A 20,412-nucleotide genomic window follows, 5' to 3' on the forward strand; every position below is an offset into this window, starting at 1 on the left:
ATGCATCTGATTCCGTTCCTCCATTATTCTTGCCTCTCCTGGGCCTTTATCTAAGTTTCTGGTTGTTTTTTATGAGCAACTTTGCAATGGATCCCAGATTCCAGACTTAAAGATAGTTATCAACCTTCAGATTTATGTAGGTGAAATTATATAGAGCTAAAGGCCTAGCTTCAAGTCCATGAAGAGCAAAAGCTATTGTACCAACGAGTTGGGTGTTTTGTTTTTTGTTTTGTTCAACATCACTCTTCCAACAGGCACATTCCTGACCACTACTGAAAACATAATCGCCGTGGCCTCAGTCAAAAATGCCTCAAGTTTACAGATCATCTGCTAGAAGCAATGTAATAATTATTTGCTCTTCTGACCATTGCCCCAAGCCATCCACACATAAGACATAACCTAGTTCAGAGCATGGGTTCTGAGACCCCCCCCCACCCCCCACGCACCTCTGTCCAAACATCAGCGTGGACTTGGTCTCGGCTTCATTGAAGACTGAAGGAGAACAGCAAATGACGATTGTGGTCCTACAGTTCCCGCCCAGAGAGTCCTGGAGAATCCGAGTCATCTTGCTGTCCCGGTATGGCACATGTGTTTTCTAGTTAACAAGAGAAGGAGGATTGGTTTTGACAGCTCATTCAAAGAAAAACTATAGAAGCAAGCGGGCCAAACTTAGAAACTCGAGGAATAAGAACTTGCAGCCAGGTCTTTGGCTCTTGCCAAGAAATGTCCATTCTGTGACCCATATCACTGGAAGTTAGCGTCACCATTCATAATTCCTAGTGGAGTAGATCTCCCGGCAACAAGCACCCCAGCCAGGAATCCCTCTGCTGTCTTCCAAAGAGGAAAACAAATGAAGGGCTGGGATATGTGGCAAAGAGAACACATAAACCCCAAAGGCTGCTTCCCATAAAACTATTTAATAGATGGCGACAGGATTACTTACTGTCCCTTCTGCCAAGGCAGAGATCACATTTCCAAGAGCAGACAAAGACTTGTTGATATTTTTAGCTTCATCAAGAACAGCTCCCTCGGCACCAGTTTTGCTGACCTACCAGCAGATAGAAACAGCAGTGAGGCCAGGAGCAATAGACAACAGAAAATGCAAACTCCTGGAGGGCAGCAGGCAGATCCTCCAGGGAAGCCGGGGAAGAGCGGAAGAACCACTACGATCCTGCTGTCCCTGGAGCCTGAAGCTGAGGATTTGATCTCTCCCGCTGTCATTTTCCTCTCAATTGAGTTTTAATGGAATGGCTGGAATGCCCCAAGTGGGAGAGTGTAGATACTTCCCTGGGGGACATCCATCCAAGAAAACCAGGCTCCTGGAGTACCATTACCGCAGTGAGCTGGGTCCTGGGGGACTAAACCACAGCCTCCCAGTCAGACGGGGTCCATGGGGCACAGGGAGGAAAACACTAACGAGCCCAATTTCCGGCAGAGAAATTGGTGTTCTGACTCTATTCCTTGTCTATTTGCTTCTGGAGCAAGGAGGGAGCGAGTGGGGAGCTCAGGGAGGGAGGGAAGGATATCTCAAATACGAAAGACTTAGGGAGGTCTGAAAAGACAAGGGGATATGTGCTGCTCTATAAATTTGCTTTTCTCCTATAGCCCTCCGCACACAGTGCCTCCTCTACTGCGTTAGTCCAGATAATCTCACATTTACAGCATTTACTCTAGGCGGAGGGGTTTATAAAACCTGCCATTTTTTTTAAAGAAGGAAAGAAACTCAGTAAAAATTTGTCCTGGCTGCCCAGGCAAAAACTACAGGGTAGACAGCTGCTTTCTAAAAAAAATAAAAAATAAATAAAATATTAAAGCGAAGAAATAACTTTAAACTAGACAAAGATCCCCTCCCCCTCCCAGTGACATAGGGAAATGCTTATGGCAGGGGGACCTCTGAAAATAGGACAGCCTTCTTCTATCCTGGAGCTGCAGAAGGCAGCTTGCTTGCAGACAGAGACATCACGGAGTGATGGGCCACGAAAAGCAGCAGCCGACTGCAGGAGTTTTTAGATGATCTCTAATTTGAGCATCTTAACTCCATGAAATATTCAGAGTAGGGCTATCTATCACCTTCCATTGACAGTCAAAGAAAATGCACTCCAGAGATGTCACTTGGCCAACCTAAGGGAAGAATGGCCCCGTGGGGTGGTGGGAACTAAAGCCCAGAACTCTGTTCTTAGGACAGTCCACTTATACGGAGTCATCTAGGGAAAAAGAAAACAGAAGAACCAACAAAACTACAGGAGAAACACTTGAAATATCTCGTAAGTGCCATGAAGAAGCGCCAGCCACCAGCAGGAGGCCGTTTGTCAGGGGTATTTCAGTCCGAAATAACCCGTCTCCATGTGACTCTCTGCATGGGCCTGTGCTGGACACGGCAGTCAAGTTAGTGGTCAGGAGAGAGCTGAATGATGCTCCCTTCATCCTGGCGAGTGACTGGGAACATAACCAGCTCACACATAGAACATTTGAGATGCCCAGCCAGGAATATCCAATGTTTTTCTCATTGGGACAAAGGCAAATTCGAGGACAATCCAAACAGCCATGACTTACATGGATATTCGTGGCCATAGCTAGCGTTCAGGAACTTAGCAGTGTGAGGCTATAAATGGCAGTAAGTGGCAACCACCTGGACAGCCAAGGAGCCTGATGAGGACATCCAGGTGACATCACTGATGAGTGCAGGAAGAGGCATTGTGCGTGTGGACTAGCTCTATGATGCTGTCTAAAGGAGCTGTGTCCTGCCAGACTGTGGCAGAGGGACCATCCCCTGGGGCTGTGGAGGGGGCTGGGAGGGGAAGATGGTGATTCTGGACGCACGTGGTCTTAGCCAGTTCCTGGAGGCACAGAATTGACTACAGGTATGTAAAGAGGGTTACAACAAAACCACAGAAAGCTTCCTAACCGGGAGGAACCAATGTCACTCACAGGGGACTGTGGCTTCAGACCCGCTCCCGGTAGAACTGGAACACTGGGTGGAAAAGATTCCAGACTTTTCCTTAGCTAGCAAGGCAAAGCTACAGAAGCAGGACCACCATGCTCCAGAGGCAGAGCCCTTGCTAGCCCACTGGAGTCCATACAACAGACGGTTCCCTCCATCCTAAGAGTGTCCCTCCCACCTCTGAGCTGCTGCCTTGCTAGGCAAAATCATACTAACATCATCTGCTTAACGCACAGGCCCTACTAAGCACAAATGAACTTTTGAACCCGAAAAGGAAATGAGAAAAACTTGACAGTTGCATGCCCCAACATTTTAAATCTCTTTAAAAAAAAAAAAAAAACGGAGTAAAAGGCACAAAAATTATACAACTGTACACTTGAGCAAATAATGGGGAAATTATAGATAATATAAATAAAAACCAATCACCTTTTCACTCCCAGCCAAATCAACCAAATACAGCTTCCCACTGAGTTTTTTCTCCGTCTCCACATTCTCTTGTTTAATGTTAATCAGGAAGATGCTGTGGCTCCTCGAGCTGTGTTCATTCATGTCTGAAATGAAAAATGGTTCACTGCTCTACAGAGAACACGGGAGCAGAGGTGGCCAACCTCTGCTCTCCAAACCACAGCCAGTCATGGCCCACCGTGGCAGTTCTCTGATTTCAGAGTGTATCGGGGGCCACTGTCGCTTCTTTCAAAACAGAAAAAGAAAAAAAGACACTCATTCCAGAGATGATAGATTTACAACGTCTTCAAGTAACAAAGGAATTAACCTAACCTTGGTGAGCAGTTTAAGATAATAGATGTCCAGAGTCGGCCTGAAGCCCCGTATCCCATATGATGCTCTAATCTCATCAAGAAGCTCACAGCTTCCCTGACGGTCCCATGGAAACCCTTGGACTGTACCACGGTGTAGTGTCTGATACAGTTCTTCCTACTCATATGTGTAGCCTGTATTACCAGGTCTAGCATAAACTTAAAAGAAGATTAAGACACACAAATCTATAACCCACAAAGAAGCCTCAGGGATTAAATCTGCTTTATTAGGTCAGGGTACCTTTTCCACCAAAGCCCACAAATGTCCCATTCAACTTTTGTCATCTCCCAAACAACATCTTATCAGATTGTTCCTAAAAATTCTGAGGATCCCATTTTAAAAATTCCAAATGCTGAGCCTTTAATCCCAGCACCGGGGAAGTAGAAGCAGGAAGATCTCTGAGTCAAGGACAATCTGGTCTACAGGGTGAGTTCCAGGACAGCCAGGGCTACACTGAGAATCTCTGTCTAGAAAACCCACCCCCCAAAAAGCCACAAATAACAAACAAATTTGGCAACATTGCATGCTACAAAGTCAACATGTAAAGGGCATTTATGTTTCTATATATAACTAACAATGCCTGACCTGAAATATTCAGACAATAATCTATTTATGATAACAATAGAAAAGAGAAAATACTTAAGAATAAACTTAAAGAAAATGATAGGTTTTTAGACAAAAGCTACAAAATGTTGCTTAAAAGATATTAAAACAGCTGGATGATGATGGTGCATGCCTTTAATTCCAGCGCTTGGGAGGCAGAAGCAGACAGATCTGAGTTCGAAGCCAGCCTGGTTTACAAGAGTTAGTTCCAGGACAGGCCCCAGAGAAACCCTGACTCGAAATAAAACAAAAACAAACAAAAATCCCAAGAAACCGAAAAAATGTTAAAACAGATACAGATGAATGGAAATAGAGTCCCCTGATAATTTATTAAAAGATTAAATAGTGTTAAGCATCAAAATCGGGGTTGAGGAGACGGCTTTAAAAGATAAAGGTTTGCTGTGTGAGCATGAGGTCGGGAGTTTGGAGTCCCAGAACCCAGGTAAGCTGGGCAGGCCTGGCAGCCATCTGCAATCCTAGCCCCGGAAGGCAGAAACAGATCAGTGAGAGAGGCTGCCTCAAGATAAAGAAAATATTAGGATTGAACAACATCAGCCTCAGGCCTACACACACACACACACACACACACACACACACACACCCCATGCACACGGACCCGCCTGCATGGGATCCTGCTATCATACACCACACGTGGATACACGTAAAAACAGATGTAAAAACATTAGCCCAAATAATCTACTCACTGCAACTCAATCTCAATGATTATTGTATACAGAAATAGAAGAATCGATCCTAAAATTTTAAAATTCATACAGATTCGCACAACATCCTAAAGAGTCAGGCTGATCTCGAAAAGTAAAACGGGAGCTGCGGAGATAAACAGAGAGTAAAGCCCCCACTGCACTGGCGTGAGAACCCGAGTTCAGGTCTCTGCTGGGGAAGATTGCGAAGCGTTGTGGAGACGGATGGTAGGATGTTGCCCACAATGCAAATGGACCCAACACCAGAGCACTGTTAAATATACTTGCGGCACGGAAATAGAAACGGGGGCTGACGGGATGACTCAAGGAGAAAAGATGCTTGCTGTCAAGTCTGATGTCTGAGTTCAATTTCCAGGGCCCACATGTCAGGGAGAAGCCACTCCCTCAAGCTGTCTTCTAACTTCCACATGGACATCTCTACACAGGCACGCATGAGCACACACGCACTCACAACTTGACGGAATGCTAGCAACACTAGAAATGTCGTAGACCCTCGGCTCTGAAGCCGCCGGCCAGTGCTGGCACACTGTGAATGATTCGTGACTGACAGCTTAAGAAACAGCGAGAAAGTTTCCTTGTGTCCATGCAAGTTTCTGTCAGAACAGAAAGAATCAGTGTTTTCCTAGACTGCTCTGAAAACTGCCCCATCCATGAGCGTCATCTGACAAGCTACGGGGTAGAGAAGAGGCTAAGAATTTCAGTTCTGGATCACAGACCTGCAGTCCATCCACGGAGAACCCTTACACCAGCTGCTAGAAGAGTCTAGATCAGTCCTCTACTACAGCTAGCCCCCCCCCCCCCACACACACACACCCCTCTCTCTCATTTGGTTTTTCAAGACACAGTTTCTCTGTAGCATTGGAGCCTGTCCTGGAACTAGCTCTTGTAGACCAGGCTGGCCTCGACCCCACAGAGATTCACTTGCCTCTGCCTCCCGAGTGCTGGGATTAAAGGCGTGCGCCACCACCGCCCGGCTAGAATCTCTTCTGGTCGGTAACTTCGCTCCCTTCCTCGACAGCAGGCTTCACGAGGGGCAGCTGTCAAGCCTGCCTCCGTAGCCTCAGCGGACATCACATTTCCTCAGCATCAGAACCCAGGCGGACACTGATGCACTGCACTGCCCACATTCTCTCCTGATTTTATTTTACTTCCCCAAACTAGAAATTCTTAGTTCTTTCAGCTCTGTGTGAACGTATACTCCTTGGTCCACATCCCTAATTTAGAAAGGACAGCCCTAGTCTAGAGCTGCGGCTACTCCAATACGCAAGTGCAGCTCCCGGACACGTGACACAGGCGCAGGCGCGCTGCTCAGCACGTTAGCTTCTGGGAGTGTATCTGCTGTAAGCCTGTGCTGCAGGGATTTCCTGGAAGCTGCCAGCTCTATTCCGACTCCCCCTTTGCATTTATTCTCCGTCTACAGAGGAAGAAGCCCAGTAGTTTTTCCTTGAGTTGGACACGAATTTATTAGCTCAGATTTTTTTTTTTTTAAACCTGTTATCAGAGCCCAAGGAATCTCACCCAACAAGACCTCGGAGTACTACACACACTCCCCCTGCACAAGGGCCAGGGTCGGTCTGCTCATAGCTCTCTCCTGCCTTCCCCTGCAAACAGCACGTGTACCTCATCACCAAGCCTTCCCACAAAGAGGGCAGCTACCAGGATTCCACGTGACCGCACGAACATCACCACGGCACTTACTCGTCACAGCCACGTGTCGGTTTGCTTTGCCCTCATCTATCACATCCATGACCTCCTCGGGACTTGACACGAACCTCTCCGTGCACCCCTGCAAGAGCCAGAAGTAGGTCAGGTGGGCCAGTACGACAGTTGAAAAACAACAGCATTTTAAAGCAGCACCCCACCCCCCCACTCCTTTTTTCCTAAAGGCACAGATAAACAGGACAGGTGCTCTGCCAGCTGACTGTGTTTCCGCCTAGCCTGGGGCTTGGATTCTACATTAAAGAGAAGTGGGAGCTAGCTAGCCCCGGGAAACTAGAAACTAGAAAGCTGGCCCCGAGCTATAAAGCTGGAGGAAATGCTTTTTAAGCTGTGTTCATACCCTACAGCGAGACTTTCAGGGGACAGAAAAGAAAAAGAAAAATCTATGAGAGGAGGAGAAATGCGAACGGACTTCCTCTTTACCATTTCAGACATCAACAGAGTGCACAGGATGCTACATCTATGAAGTACAAATCATAAACCATTGCATTCAACCCCTAAACCTCTTTAAGATGAGCAATATTAAATAATACTATTTAGATAATAGCATTCCTAAAGAAGGCTGTGTATAATAGCTCATAGCTTATACACGAAGCGCTGGATTAGACCCCAGCACAAAAACATAATAAAAATAATTTACATATAGGAAAGCTACAGATGAAGCAGCTGAATGTTGATTTTTATAGAAGATCAATATTATAGATAAGGCTCAGGGTTAACAATGCCTTTTGGGTACTCTTTATAGGGCTCCTGTAATAATTATTTGGACAGTCACCGGTGAGAGAGAAGTCAGCGGCATCACCCCCAACCCTTCTCATACCTTTACATAGGGGACTCTGTTTTTATCTTCGTGGACAGCCAAGTTGGTCTTAGACACTGTCGTGACAAAAGCCGATGGCATGCAAAGAAGAAAAGGAAAGTTTAAAACCCTGTACTGCAGGAAGAACAGCCATGCTTAAAGAAGACAGGCAAGTCCAATCCTTTCATAATTTGCAAGTTCAAGCTGAGCAGAGCGCAGAGCCCGAAGGCAAACATCTCTCTAAATTCTCATCAGCTGCCAGGGCAGAAGTGCCCTAACTCATCTCAAACCCGGGCTTTAATTATAGAGCACACACCACAGCCACATTCAGGGGGAGCTTACCGTCAAGCAAGTCCCTGATTTTGTCCAAGTAGATCTCAAAATAGGAAACCTAGGTAAAGAGAAATTGAAATTGGAATAGAAATACCATACCACGTTTCAAAAATATCACTACTAAACTCATGAAAGCTTTTGCTGTGGTTGAAAAAGTGGACACCAAGTGAGTATCGGAGTCGTAAGCATAGAACTCATGCGCTCCTCCTGCCGGGTCATTGTGACTACCTGTCAAACATGGACCACTCTCGAGCTCCACACTTTCGGCTCCTCTGGACTCCACTCGAGTGCTAGACAGCTTCTTCCAAGAGGACCTAAGTTTCACCTTAGCTGAACACCAAATAATGCCCATGTGTGGTCACAGTCACAAGAGAAAGCATCCTAAGCCAGTGATGTTCATCTAGACCTCAAGCGACTGCATGATGCCACGATCTCACCAGACCCAGGGGAACGCAGCTTCCACGTTAATGTGAAGGAAGCAGGGAGACACTAAGGATGCTTGGGACTCCAGGGGCTCAGAAGACACCTGGGAGAGTGCGGCGGAAGGCAGCCGGGATAGGAGTCTTCGAAGGGTTGGGACAAATGTGGCTTAGAGAAGATGACCTGGCCAGGTGTGGTGGCTTATGCCTGTCATCCGAGGTCAGAGGGCTGAGCAAGTGGACTGCCATGAACCTAAGGCCAGCCAGGACTGCAGAATGATACTCCTTCTCAAAAACCAAAGACAAACAAAGGGGGATCACACCCTTTTAGGAAAAGGAAGCCTTCTAAATAATTATTCTCAAACCTTAGCCCAAATACATCAATAGCGCTACAGAACTGGAGAGCCCTGACAACTATGACAATGGTACTAGAGCAGTATCGCAGATACTAGAATCCAGAAATTGGCTTCTAAATTCCCAGGAGATTTGTCTGTTAGCAGAAGTAATAAAATGCTTAAACTGAAAATGAGTTCTGAGGAATTTAATGTACATATAGCCTCAATTTCCTGATATGGCAAATGAAGCCATTAGTGGGAAAAAAAAAATCTCTCCTGGATTCTGCACACTGTTTCTATCTGACTCTTTCCTCCCAGATAAACTTCCCCCCAAATTCATAAGCATCTTTAAAATACATCTAAGAGAATGGACAAAAGAAAAACATAGGCACGGGCTACAGGACATTACACAAGTGACTGCATGTATTGTAGCAGTCCCATAAATCACACTGTCTAGTGGTAGCATAGATTCCTTGTCTGACTTAAGTTATCTATGATGCTTACAAAATGATAAAAGTATCTCACAGTTCTCAGGATATATCCCATTCTTAGGACAGCCATGATTATGACTACTGGAAATTTGGGCACTGCCTACCCAGGTGAAACTTCAGGATTGGACAAACCCTACCTCGCGTTTGGGGAACTCCTGGGCCTGGGCACTAATGTCTCTCCCAGCTTAGCCCTGGCTCATTATCTCTTGTGTGTTACCATCTGGAACCTCCCATTTCACAGTTCCTGGAATCTTTGCCATCCTTGCTTTGAGATCTACAAGCAGCAGCTGGCGTTGTGGTACCTGCTCCTGGATTCCTGGACCTGTAATAACTCCTACCTGTTCATCTGCCCAACTCCTCATCCCCTCTCTCCTGACACTCCTGACAGGCAGAAGGCTTCCCGCCCTGTCCTCCCAATTCTTTGTTTTTTTGTTAATTTGCTCTGGCTGTCTAGAGGATTTTCTCGGGGCTTAAACCCAGAGCCTCGCACGTGCAAGGCACAATTGTACTGTACGTCTGAGCGAAGGCAGCCCTAACTGTTCTCTCTAATCTTTCAAGTTGCCACATTCCCCAGAGTCCAGTCCTCAAAGCCCAGTGTAGTCATCTCTAACCAGGCCTCCTTGGCACCCCATTCTGGTGCCAACCAGTTCAAGTTCCTGATTGCCCTACTGCCCCTACGATTTCCCAATACCTCTGAATTTTTTTTTAATATTTTTTATACCTTCATACAATGCATTTTGATTATAGTCTCCCTCAACTTTGGATATCCTAAGCATGTAATTTTACTTCGACAAATTACAGAAAAAAATTAATTACATCTAAAAAAAATGTACTGCCAAGTCTGGCAATTAAATTCCTATTCATATTTAATACAAGTTAAAATCAAATTCTGATTGTTAATTTCTGCTTTTGTGAGGCGTCAAAATTTATTTTGTTATTTCAAATGCCTTGTGAGACCAGACAGAAGGAACACCAATAGGCATTGCTTGGTGATGAACAACAGCATGATCAGAAATAACATTCAAAACCTTTGTGGGATGCCTTAAGGAACAGATTTTCAATCCTGCCTTAATCGGGCCTCTTTTGGTTTAGCCTGTTAGCTTGTAAATTCAGAACGCAGAGTCTGCACGGCTAATAAGTTATCCACTGACAATTCTTATTAATAGGAAAGCAAGCTCAACCACGAAATGCACAATGGGAACCTGCACGGTGAGATTTCACTCTAGAGACGGAGGAACTATTCTTCCCCTCCCCCACCATTTCAAGCCAGCACCCGCTCTTCCTCGTAATAAGACTCTGACACAAGACACTAGTTCCAGGGCGGTAATTGGTTTAACATCTTATTCAGGATTATCACTTAAGACCTCTGCAGTCGTGTAAAGGGTGTCGGCGTAAACAGCCTTAAAGAGGCACTAAGCCTCTAAATCTTGAGCCCATCAAAGGGCTGTAGCCTCAGATGAGGAAGCCTGCTAGAGGTCGAAGCAAGCTTTCACCAGCGCACGCGCACACGTGATGTGCGGGATGTAATTTATAATTGGGCAAACAGCCAGCAGTGGCCTTTTGGAATGTAAATTCGGGAACAATTTGTTGTAGAAATAAATAAGGGGGGGGCGGGGGAAGAGGTGGAAAGTGTTTGATTACTGCAGGCGTTTGTTTATTTTGTTTGGGGGTGGGAAGGGCCGAGCCCTGGGGCACGTGAGCCCTGGGCAGCCTGTGGAGAATGACCTGGGGGGAGTCAGTTCTCTTCCGACCCGTGGTGCTCAGGGATTCAACTTGGGCTGTCAGGCTTGGCAGCAAATGCGTTACCCACTGAGCCACCTCACCAGGCCAGAAAAAAAAAAAAAAAACCCTCCCATACAACGAAATAGGTGCTGAGTATCAGTTTGGTGCTAGGGTTTATTTGGATCCTCTGTCTGGGTTTGGGCTCCAGCTTCCCCGTGACCAACCCACTGGGTGGTCGTGCGAACTGATGTTCAAGCTTTCAGGACCGCTGATCCACTCAGCTCTAAGCCTCCTTAGAACCATCTCCCTTCCCTGCCCTGGTCACACAGATAGAGACCCAGACACCGTGTGTATCTGGGCACACAAAAGCAGGGCAGGGACTGCTCTAGGTTAGTCCGCCAACCCCTCCCTTCCCAGAAGAATACGGACTCGGAAACATTCGACAAGGGGCTGCCACGCGGCCCAAGAGCCTCCCAAGCAAAAGGAAAGAGGCAAATGGAAGTGTTGAAGAGAAGGGATAGAAGGGACAGTTTGTTTCAGGGGTGGAGGAAATATTAAAGTTTTAGATAAGGATGATCGATGTACAGTTTGGGGAATATACTAAACTCCACAAAATTATGTTTATAAAGGACTAAGTTCATGCCATCTGAACTATATCTCATTTTTTTTTTAATTTTAAAAAGAAAGGGAAACCCAGGTTGGAATGCCCTGATCTCCACAGCCTGCCCCAACCAGCCTCAGTCTCTACCTTATGACATCTCTCTCTTCTTAAACAAGTAACCCTTCCGGAATTTACGAAGTTCAAATTTTATGATTCAATGGCTATGATAATAGAATCCCCCTTTCAATTCAAACATAAGCAAGATTAATGGTTCTGGGTTAAAATAAAATAATAACAAGGAGGAAGAGAAAGGGGGCTGGAGATTCCCTTCCAACTCTTCTCAAAGAGGGATGAATGAGTCACACTATACAGTCGGGTGGGGAGTGCGCACTCCCTTTGAGAGACACATGATTCAAGACAGCGTGTGAACTTGTACTAAGTTGAGCACTGGTCAACAAGATATTTTTTTTTTTGAGTTTCTTTGGTCATATGATACTTTTCTCTGCCAGCTCCCCAAATGGAAACACAAGGGATTGTGTTCCATGGACTTCATATTGGGGAATGGTGTCCTAGCCCACACAGAGACATATTCCTGGCCTATCTTCAGACATTCATAGGGTAATGGGGAGAGCCCAGGTGATGAGTAGGATGATTCCCTCCTGGAGGGAGCTCGTGCTTTCCCTATGTTGCTACTTCAAGCAAACCATTCCAAAAGCTTGGTACTGACCTAGGTCATTAACGGTACGGGAAGGGTCAGCTTCCCATAGAAAGATACTTGAATTAAAAGAGACCATCTTTCATGTCTATTTGAAAGGAAGAAGACTGAGAAACGTGACTTAGGACCTAGAGTCCTGTCTTGTTCTTAGTGAAAAGCACTTACCTTGATGTGAAACTCCAGGTTCTCATCCATGGAATAGATATGATCAAAAATATCATGTGCGATCCTCGGTATGATACCCATAAGCTGAGGATCATGCAACTTCCCCTGTGAGTGAAAGATACAAACACCGGCAGTCAAAAGAGTGTTGGGAGTTACATGGGAGAGGAACGGGAGTCTTCATTTCTCAAATAATGTTGTTTCAGCTGTAAAAATCCAAGTTGATTTTGTGGGTCATGTTTTGCTTGGGTGCTGTACAACAAACACGTTTGTAGGGAGGGCTTAAAACAGGCATTAGTCCTAGCTACAAAACAGGAAGCACCCACATCTAGGCTCCCTGGGGAATCCACCTGAGTACACAATGTGTTCCCCTTTGTATCCAGCAGAGGGCTGTCCTGGCTGTGCGTGTCGGCCCAGCCCACCCTTGCAAATCTAAAGGCACACAGGCAATGAGAGGGTGAAAAGGAAGGTGGGAGAGGGAATGGGCTTGCTTTAGCTTAACTTGTAATATTTACGAATTGGTCAGAACTACCACGCCCAGGTAAACTAATCCTGAATAAAGTCACCGTGAGAAAAGAAAGGATAATTAATCATTGTTCAAAAATTTCTAAAATCTTCACTCTCCAAGTATCTTCTTCAGGATTATTTTTCGAGCCAGCCAAGAAAATCCATTCCATTGATTTCTTTTTGAAATCTATAATTCTCAGCCTGAATTGTTTTTTTTTAAATAACCACTTTTATTCATTTTACCTTGCAGGTAGAAGGATAGAGGGATAAATCCTCTCTTTGAACATTACTAAATCCACTTTTAGTGCCCCAAATTTCTTTTCCCACCTATGACGACTCTCAAAAGATGCCACAACGGCTGGGGACGTGGGGAGCCCTGGGACCACTCCCTATTAGCGGGGATGCGGAGAGGGAGTGGGAGAGACAATAGCCTGCAGTTCCTACCAAAGGGATCCTGAAGGGTTTAAAGCCTTACGGAACACAGCTCTGCAGAATCTTCTCTTGAATACTCAAGTCCTCTCCCACGTGTCCATGGACACAGCCTGCAGCGCTGCAGTGACTGAACACCTGAAGAAGTTTTTTAGACTCTTTGGGAGTTATAAACCTCTAGGAACAACACAAAACCAGTTTTCTCCTCAGTCCTGGAGGATGCCCAACAACCTTTATTAATTAGACCCAGATACCTGTGGCAGAGCTGCCCGGTGCCATGAGGACAACTATGTTTTCCTCAATGAAGTCCCTTTTTCCTTCCGGTCTTCATCATACAACACCCTCCTCAGGGACTTCTAAATCAACATTTGAGTTTGCAAAAGCAAGAGCCCATGAGGACAGAGGCATTAAAGGCTTGGTGTCATAATTTCTTGGCACATCATCTGCTGACTTTCTACTCTACTAAAAAGCAATATGAGTGCAGAATTCAGTCCTGCTGGGCTACTCTCCTCTCTGGCTATCCTGGCATGCTGCCCTCGACTATCAAGAACAATAAGTCAGATGATGTATTTACATTGTGTTTTAGTTTGGTTCTAGACACACTAAAAATAGAGTTGGCCTAACACTCAGGAGACTTGGCAAAGTACTTGCTGCTTAAAATTAGTGCAGAGTTTAAGTTCAATAGAATCCATAAAGTGTTTCGTCATGAGGACTAAGCAAACGTTAGCGTTCTAATATGCAGCTCCCAACAGGCTCTCTCTAAGCTGGCGTGGGGATCGGTGACCTCAGCAGTCCTAGAACAGTGTTCTACTCCAGGCTAGTACAGCACGTTATTGTAGGAAAACAGCACCACAGAACTGAGACTCGGGCTTTCAAAATCTTGACCACATTTAAATCACGTAGTCCATCACAAACACAAACCAAACACACCATGGCCATGGTCTCGACACTGCAGAGACTATTAGCAAAAGATTCCTGTGATAAAAAGACAGATTTTCTTCCCGTTAAGGTTCACTGCCCCATTCAGTCAATCAAAAGTCTTTTCTACTCAAACCTCCAGGGCTCTTGAATAATCCATGATAACCCTCTAGCTTCTTCTTAGTGCTCCACCAACCAGAGAAGAGAAACTGGTAATCTAAAAGTCATTTATAATTGACATAAATGTGTTTTCCTAGGTCGTTCTCTCCCAACAGACCATCTTTTATTGATGCCTGACTTAAAATTAGCCTCCCTCCCAGGGAAGGGAGAGTGTGTGTATGATATTAATAGTATATGGTGAGTTGAGACTGTGCTCGTGGAATACATGTGTGATATATGGGAGTACGTGATGTACATGAGATATGTGTCTATGTGTTATATGGCAGTGTGAAGAGAGATTTATAACGTGTGTGTGGAGATGGCTCGGTGGTTAAGAACACTGCCTGTTCCTCCAAAGGTTCTGAGTTCAATTCCCAGCAACCACATGGCAGCTCACAACTGTCTGGAATGAGGTCTGGTGCCCTTTTAAGAAAGAGACCTGGTCAGTCATCCTCATCAACTTAGACCATGAAACCCAATATGGACAAGTTCAACAGAACCGCCATATACAGGCTGCCCATGCATGCTTCAACATTGTCAGGGCATAAATTTCATTCATTCATGTATATATATGGGAGGTATAATGTCTATGTTTGTGATGCATATATGTGAAGGATATCTGTATGGTATATGTTTTCTGTGTGGCGAATATGGAATGTGTGTGTAGCGTATGTATGAATATATGGAGTGCCAGTGCATAAGTGTGTTGTGTCTGTGTTTATATTATACGTGTGTGGAAGATGTGTGTGCTGCATGTAGAATGCCCGTGTGTGACATATATGGAAAGAGTATGCATAATATATATGGAGTGTCTGAGTCTGTGTCTGTGTGTATATAAAGAGCTTACTGTTTCCAAGTTAACTGCTTCCAGATGAAACATACATACATGCACAGACACAACGCGGCCATCAGGCTATGAACAGAGGTAAATTCAGTGAGCATGAAGGCCCTTGCAGCTGAGGTACAAGAGATGGCTTCCCTGGGAGATGTATGGGATGTATGGGATATATAGATGTGTGGGATGATTGAAATTTAGGCTGAACAGAGGCTGTGGGCAGCAGGGGTGGGCTGGCAGCAGCAAAACCAGGAACTGAGAACAAGCAAGCTCTGTCAAAGACAGCCAAAGTGTAGTCTGGCTCAGGGATAAGAGAGGCACGGTACAAAGAAGTGAGCTGCTATCTGTATGTAGTTCCTCCAAGAGAGCAAACAGGACGAGCTCTTTATAGCTGTGTTCTGTATGATGCTCTTCAGACACTTTTCCAGCTGAATATAGCCTTCCAGGAACAGGTACAGAGGGGAAAACGACACAGTCTGCTGGCCACTCAACAAGCCTCCCTTTGTCCTCTGCCAGCAGCCTCGCTGGCTTCCACCGTTTCCTCAAACACTGGAGATGAGAAGCAAGCGGCCTGCCATATGTGAGCGCCGTGCACTCTTGACTTCGTTAAAAATCATTAGGCTGCTTTACAAGGTGGCCGGAAAGACTACATGACTCCTCTGGCCTCCAGATGTCCCTCTGAACAGAAGGAAAACCGCAAGGTGACCCCAGTCATCTCCCAGGCGCGCTCAAGAGGGCCACTGAGGGCATCACCGCGAACCACCACGCGACAGCCCGCCTAGCATCAGACAAAGTTCAAGAACTGACAGATCCCACCCCCTGCCTGTCTGTAGCCAGCACTCAACACTCTCTCTAGGAACCTGCATATCCTCTTGACAAGCCCATGGTTCTTGTGTGACGGGGTCTACCATCCTCAGGACTAGTCTTGGCCAGTGGGTTCTATTTTTACCTGAAAATCCCCCTTAAATGCAGAATCATGAGAAGCTAATCTTTCCAATTTTATGGAGGATTGTGTGTTGGTCTCTTTAACAGAAGATAAAGGCAACACCACTGGACGCCAGACCCAAAATAGGGGGATTAAGAAAAAATGAAAAACTGCTTTCAAATGTGACAGTCGGTTCCCTCAGGGAACTAACATCCCTCCTGAATGCCTTTGAAAGATCACTGTGTGCAATTTCTGAATATATGAACTCCTTCTTTTAGGAGACACAAACCCTGCCAAGCATTCCTTCTTTAACTGCCTTCCAGGGTCCTGAATTTCTGTTTCCTACAGTCTGTGACTGCAGCTTGCAGCGACCTCTTTCCTCTGTTCTCAGCTTAGCAGACCCCCAACCTTCCCCAGTCTGTCAGCACCTACAGAAGAACAGGATCCAGTGCGGGGAGGGGGGTTCTGGGTGACAGGGAAGAGATTCAGCCAGCTCCTCCCAGCTGCAGGAGGACCTCACAGCAAAGAAGTAACTAAGGACAACTGACAAATACGCGGAGGTGACAGAATTTGGAGAACTCAGATGACAGTGTAGAATCCAGCTCCCTTCAGGTCTCCCAGGAGTGCGCTCAAGGCAGACGAGTTGAATTTACACTGCGAAGGCACCAAAGGCCCCAGAGAATCTCATTTTACAAAGTGTCTCCACGCCAGCACTGAAGGACAGGCACACCCCCTCCCCAGCACCTACACCCAGTCACTGTCTTCCAGAGTCGCCCTTTGCAGGACAGTCTCTCTTAATGTTTACAGTTTTTAAGTTTCTGACATTTAGCAAATACTTTATTTCTCAATGATAAATTAATACCAGAACTTAGAATTCTTTCTAGTAAGCATTCCTTAATAGCCTGGAGATTTAAAATAGTAAAGGGTTTTTCTCGCATGTTACACACACCTTACTAATTTTCCAAAAAAATTAAAAGATTCCCTTTGAGAACATGCTCTCTCCTTCTTCCACTCCATTAGCCTCCTGCCCCCATCCTCCATCTTCAAAAAAGGTGGGGCTGGGAACCATAAGCAATACAATTTTGCCAGAGTGCCTACAAGGTCAAGGGCCTGGGGGCCCTTAAGAGAGGCAAACTGGAGAGAGGAGAAACTGAGCCCAGGTCTTCTGGAATGTACTGCTGGGGGGTGTGAGATGTGGCGACACCTCGCTAACATAGCCCATGTTTGGGGCAACAGTTCTGATGGAGAAGAGGTGGCAAATGACCCTCATGCTTCTTTAATCTGCCTGGTCTCCAAGCCACTTTGTCTTCTGCAAAACGGGCAAAAGAAAGTCACCACAAGAGAAACAAGATTCCCCCAGCACCCCTCCCTACACTCGACTCAGCACCCAGAACATCCAAGCTCTGAAGCTTGTAGCCTCACGCCTTTGAAATCTCCTCTTCAATAGGAATGATTCATGAACTGAACCTATTCTGCAACAGCCACCTCACTGCTGCTCCCAGGAGGGAGACAGAAAGGGAAAAAAACCTTAGCTTGAAGGATAAAAGATTCATCCTGCCCTGCTATTTGTAAGCTGAATTCCCCAAATGTGCTTGGTGCTATGTCATAGAATAACCATCCTCTCCTCACCATCAGGGGGGCCGAGCCTTTGCATAGATTAGCCAGCACCAAAGGCCTTCAGGAGTCCCAAGCAAAAACCAGGAAAGGAGGCAATAAAGGGTCCCCGTTTGGGAGACAGCCTGAAGCCACCAAGCTACACAGTCAAAGCACGAGCAGGGCCACCTCTTTCGGTGCTTGCACAGGCCTGGGGTGCACCTTTCAGAAGCAGGTACACACCAGTTCACATCAGAAGGTACAAACCAGTTCACATTCACTCTGGATGTGGGCAAAGTGTCTCTGTGTAACAACCCCTGTCCTGGAACTCACCCTGTAGACCAGGCTGGCCTTGAACTTACAGAGACCCACCTGCCTCTAGCTCCCAGTGCTGAGATTAAAGGCCTGTGCCACCATCCGCCCCGGATACTCAGTGCTGCTTTAAAACTCCCCAATCTACTCATCTCTGCTGTCACACACATCTCCAGCTTTGCCGAAAGCACCGGGCCCCTCAGGTACTGACAGGGCAAACTTACCTCCATGGTATGGGTTTTTCCTGATGAAGTCTGCCCGTATGCAAAAATTGTCCCATTGTAACCCTCCAGGACATCTGCGAACATAAAATAGATTCAAATGAATTTGTTACTTTGATCCTGCACTGGTATTGGTTGCGTGAGTCAGTTACAGTTTCCAAATGGCCCGTCTCGTTCTTACACAGTATGTGCCAACTGCATGTGCTTTTTAAGTACGATTGTGAAATAAGAACAGAAATGAGTCTGTTGTCCCACAAATAACAAGAAAGGGACTCGCATTTCTACAGATTGTCTGACTGAAGGGGTAGAGCCATTTTTAGCTACTCGAAGCTTTCGTCTATACGTTGGTCTCGTGAGATCATTGAGGAGAAAAAGCAAGCAGGCTTTCGGCTTCTGGAGAGTAGAAAAGACCATCTTGTCTGAAGGTTTGGTCTGGGTCAGCTTAAATCTGGATCCTTGGAGTCGCTTCCCATGAAGATCCAACCGGAGCCCCATCCACACAGACCAGAGCTAGAGAAAGGAGAGGCGCCAACCACACTGCCAACGGAACCCCACAGACAAGCCAATCAGCCTGGAAACCAGAAGGCCTGATTTAGAGCCTGTGTTCCCACTGTCTTGCTAGCGGGAAGGCCTGGGCCCACCGACATCAGGAATTCCTCTTAATCACACAATAAGCACACTGTGAAAGCCCACAAGCATGGCAGGCCGGCTTCCGTTTCACACAGGGCTGAGAGGAGGCGAGCAGGTGGGGGCTGCTTAGTGTTCCAGAGCTGAAGATCATCTGAGGGAATTCTCTCCAAGCAGCAGAGGTGATTAAAACATATTCCCTCCTGCCTTCCCCTCATCTATACAACCCTCGTGGAACGGAAAACAATGCATAATTAATATCCTTGACCCACCATTCTGCACCAAGGGAGCAATTCTTAGTGTAGCTGACGGTGAGGGCGAGGAGGGGTGCCCTGCACAGAGGATGTTAGTGTGGTTGACGGTGAGGGTGAGGAGAGGTGTCCCGTACAAAGGATGCTAGTGTGGTTGATGGTGAGGGCAAGGCTGGGGTGCCCTATATACAGGATGCTACTTGGGACCATGTGAGAAAGGTATGCCAGCCCGTCAACTCTACCTCTCTCAGAGATGGATGGTCCCCTCTCTAAATTTTATTATGTTTGCTTTATTTGTTTTTGTTTGTTTGTTTTGGTTGCTAGGGTTTTTTTTTCTTCTTAAATCATACATATTTTGCCAATCTGAGATTGTTAGCGTATACAACTTAGGATGAGAGAAGAAAGGATTTTCCTTTAGGGAATTAAAAAACAAGAAACAAAAAATAAGATTAAAAAGAAAATCCTAGCAGCCTTTAAGAGTTTCCATCACTGGGCGAGGTAGCCGAGGCAGCACTGGAGAGATTGCCTGGGAGTGCAGGGGGGGGTGACAAAGAGGGAAAGCGGGCGGGCTGACGAACCCAGCCACCACCCAGGCCCAGAACTAGGACTACAAGGCAGCCCACCTCAGCACCCACCTCAGCACCCACCTCAGCACCCACCTCAGCACCCACCCCATCTGTGAAATCATCTGTGAACTGCAAAAGCACATGAAGGGGCCGAACCTACAGGATCTCTATGACACAGTGCAACAATAGGATGGATATCCAAGAGGCGTCCCAGAGAGGGGGTAGCAAGGGGGTAGCAGAAGCCAGAGGCCTCGAACCAGACTCGTGGCAAAGAACACTTACAAGTGAAGATATATGAACTAAAGGACAGATACACTGTGTGACTCACTGGGCAACACTCTAACTACGATGCCAATTTTTTTTTTTTATTTGCTTTTTTGTTCATTTGTTTTGCTTTGTTTGGGAGGGGTGTTTGGTGATGATTTAACTCTTAAATTTTGTTTTGTGGGGAAGGTTGCAAGGGCAGAGCGTGGAATTGAGGGTCTGGGAAGATGACCAGGATAGGGGCTGCACGATGCAAAATCCTCAAAGAATCAATCAAATGTTTAAAAAAAAAAAAAAGAGTTTGCATCAAGCTGGGGGTGGGGAATCCTCACTCACATCAGTCTTCTGGAAATGGTTTATGAGAGTGGTTTCCTTGGTAACAACAGGAAGCCAAAAAAAAAAAAAAAAGAAAAAAAAAAAACACCGA

At 46.1% G+C, this 20,412-nt stretch overlaps 1 protein-coding gene across 1 annotated transcript in view; it reads right to left on the reverse strand.

The window, feature by feature from the left end:
• The window catches only part of Kif5c (kinesin family member 5C), a 156,789-nt gene that overhangs the window by 73,344 nt on the left and 63,033 nt on the right, over positions 1 to 20,412 (reverse strand). The window contains exons 3-10 of the mRNA XM_050139912.1: positions 18,281 to 18,354; positions 12,382 to 12,486; positions 7,943 to 7,991; positions 7,622 to 7,677; positions 6,781 to 6,868; positions 3,368 to 3,492; positions 944 to 1,048; positions 447 to 595 (exon numbers count right to left, since the gene is read on the reverse strand). Of these exons, the coding sequence (XP_049995869.1) occupies positions 447 to 595; positions 944 to 1,048; positions 3,368 to 3,492; positions 6,781 to 6,868; positions 7,622 to 7,677; positions 7,943 to 7,991; positions 12,382 to 12,486; positions 18,281 to 18,354 (751 nt within the window). The remainder of the gene's footprint in view (positions 1 to 446; positions 596 to 943; positions 1,049 to 3,367; positions 3,493 to 6,780; positions 6,869 to 7,621; positions 7,678 to 7,942; positions 7,992 to 12,381; positions 12,487 to 18,280; positions 18,355 to 20,412) is intronic.

The sequence above is a fragment of the Alexandromys fortis genome, unplaced genomic scaffold (genome assembly GCF_014885135.2).
Source record: "Alexandromys fortis isolate MF-2015 unplaced genomic scaffold, M_Fortis_MF-2015_v1.1 scaffold_33, whole genome shotgun sequence".
NCBI lineage: Eukaryota > Metazoa > Chordata > Mammalia > Rodentia > Cricetidae > Alexandromys > Alexandromys fortis.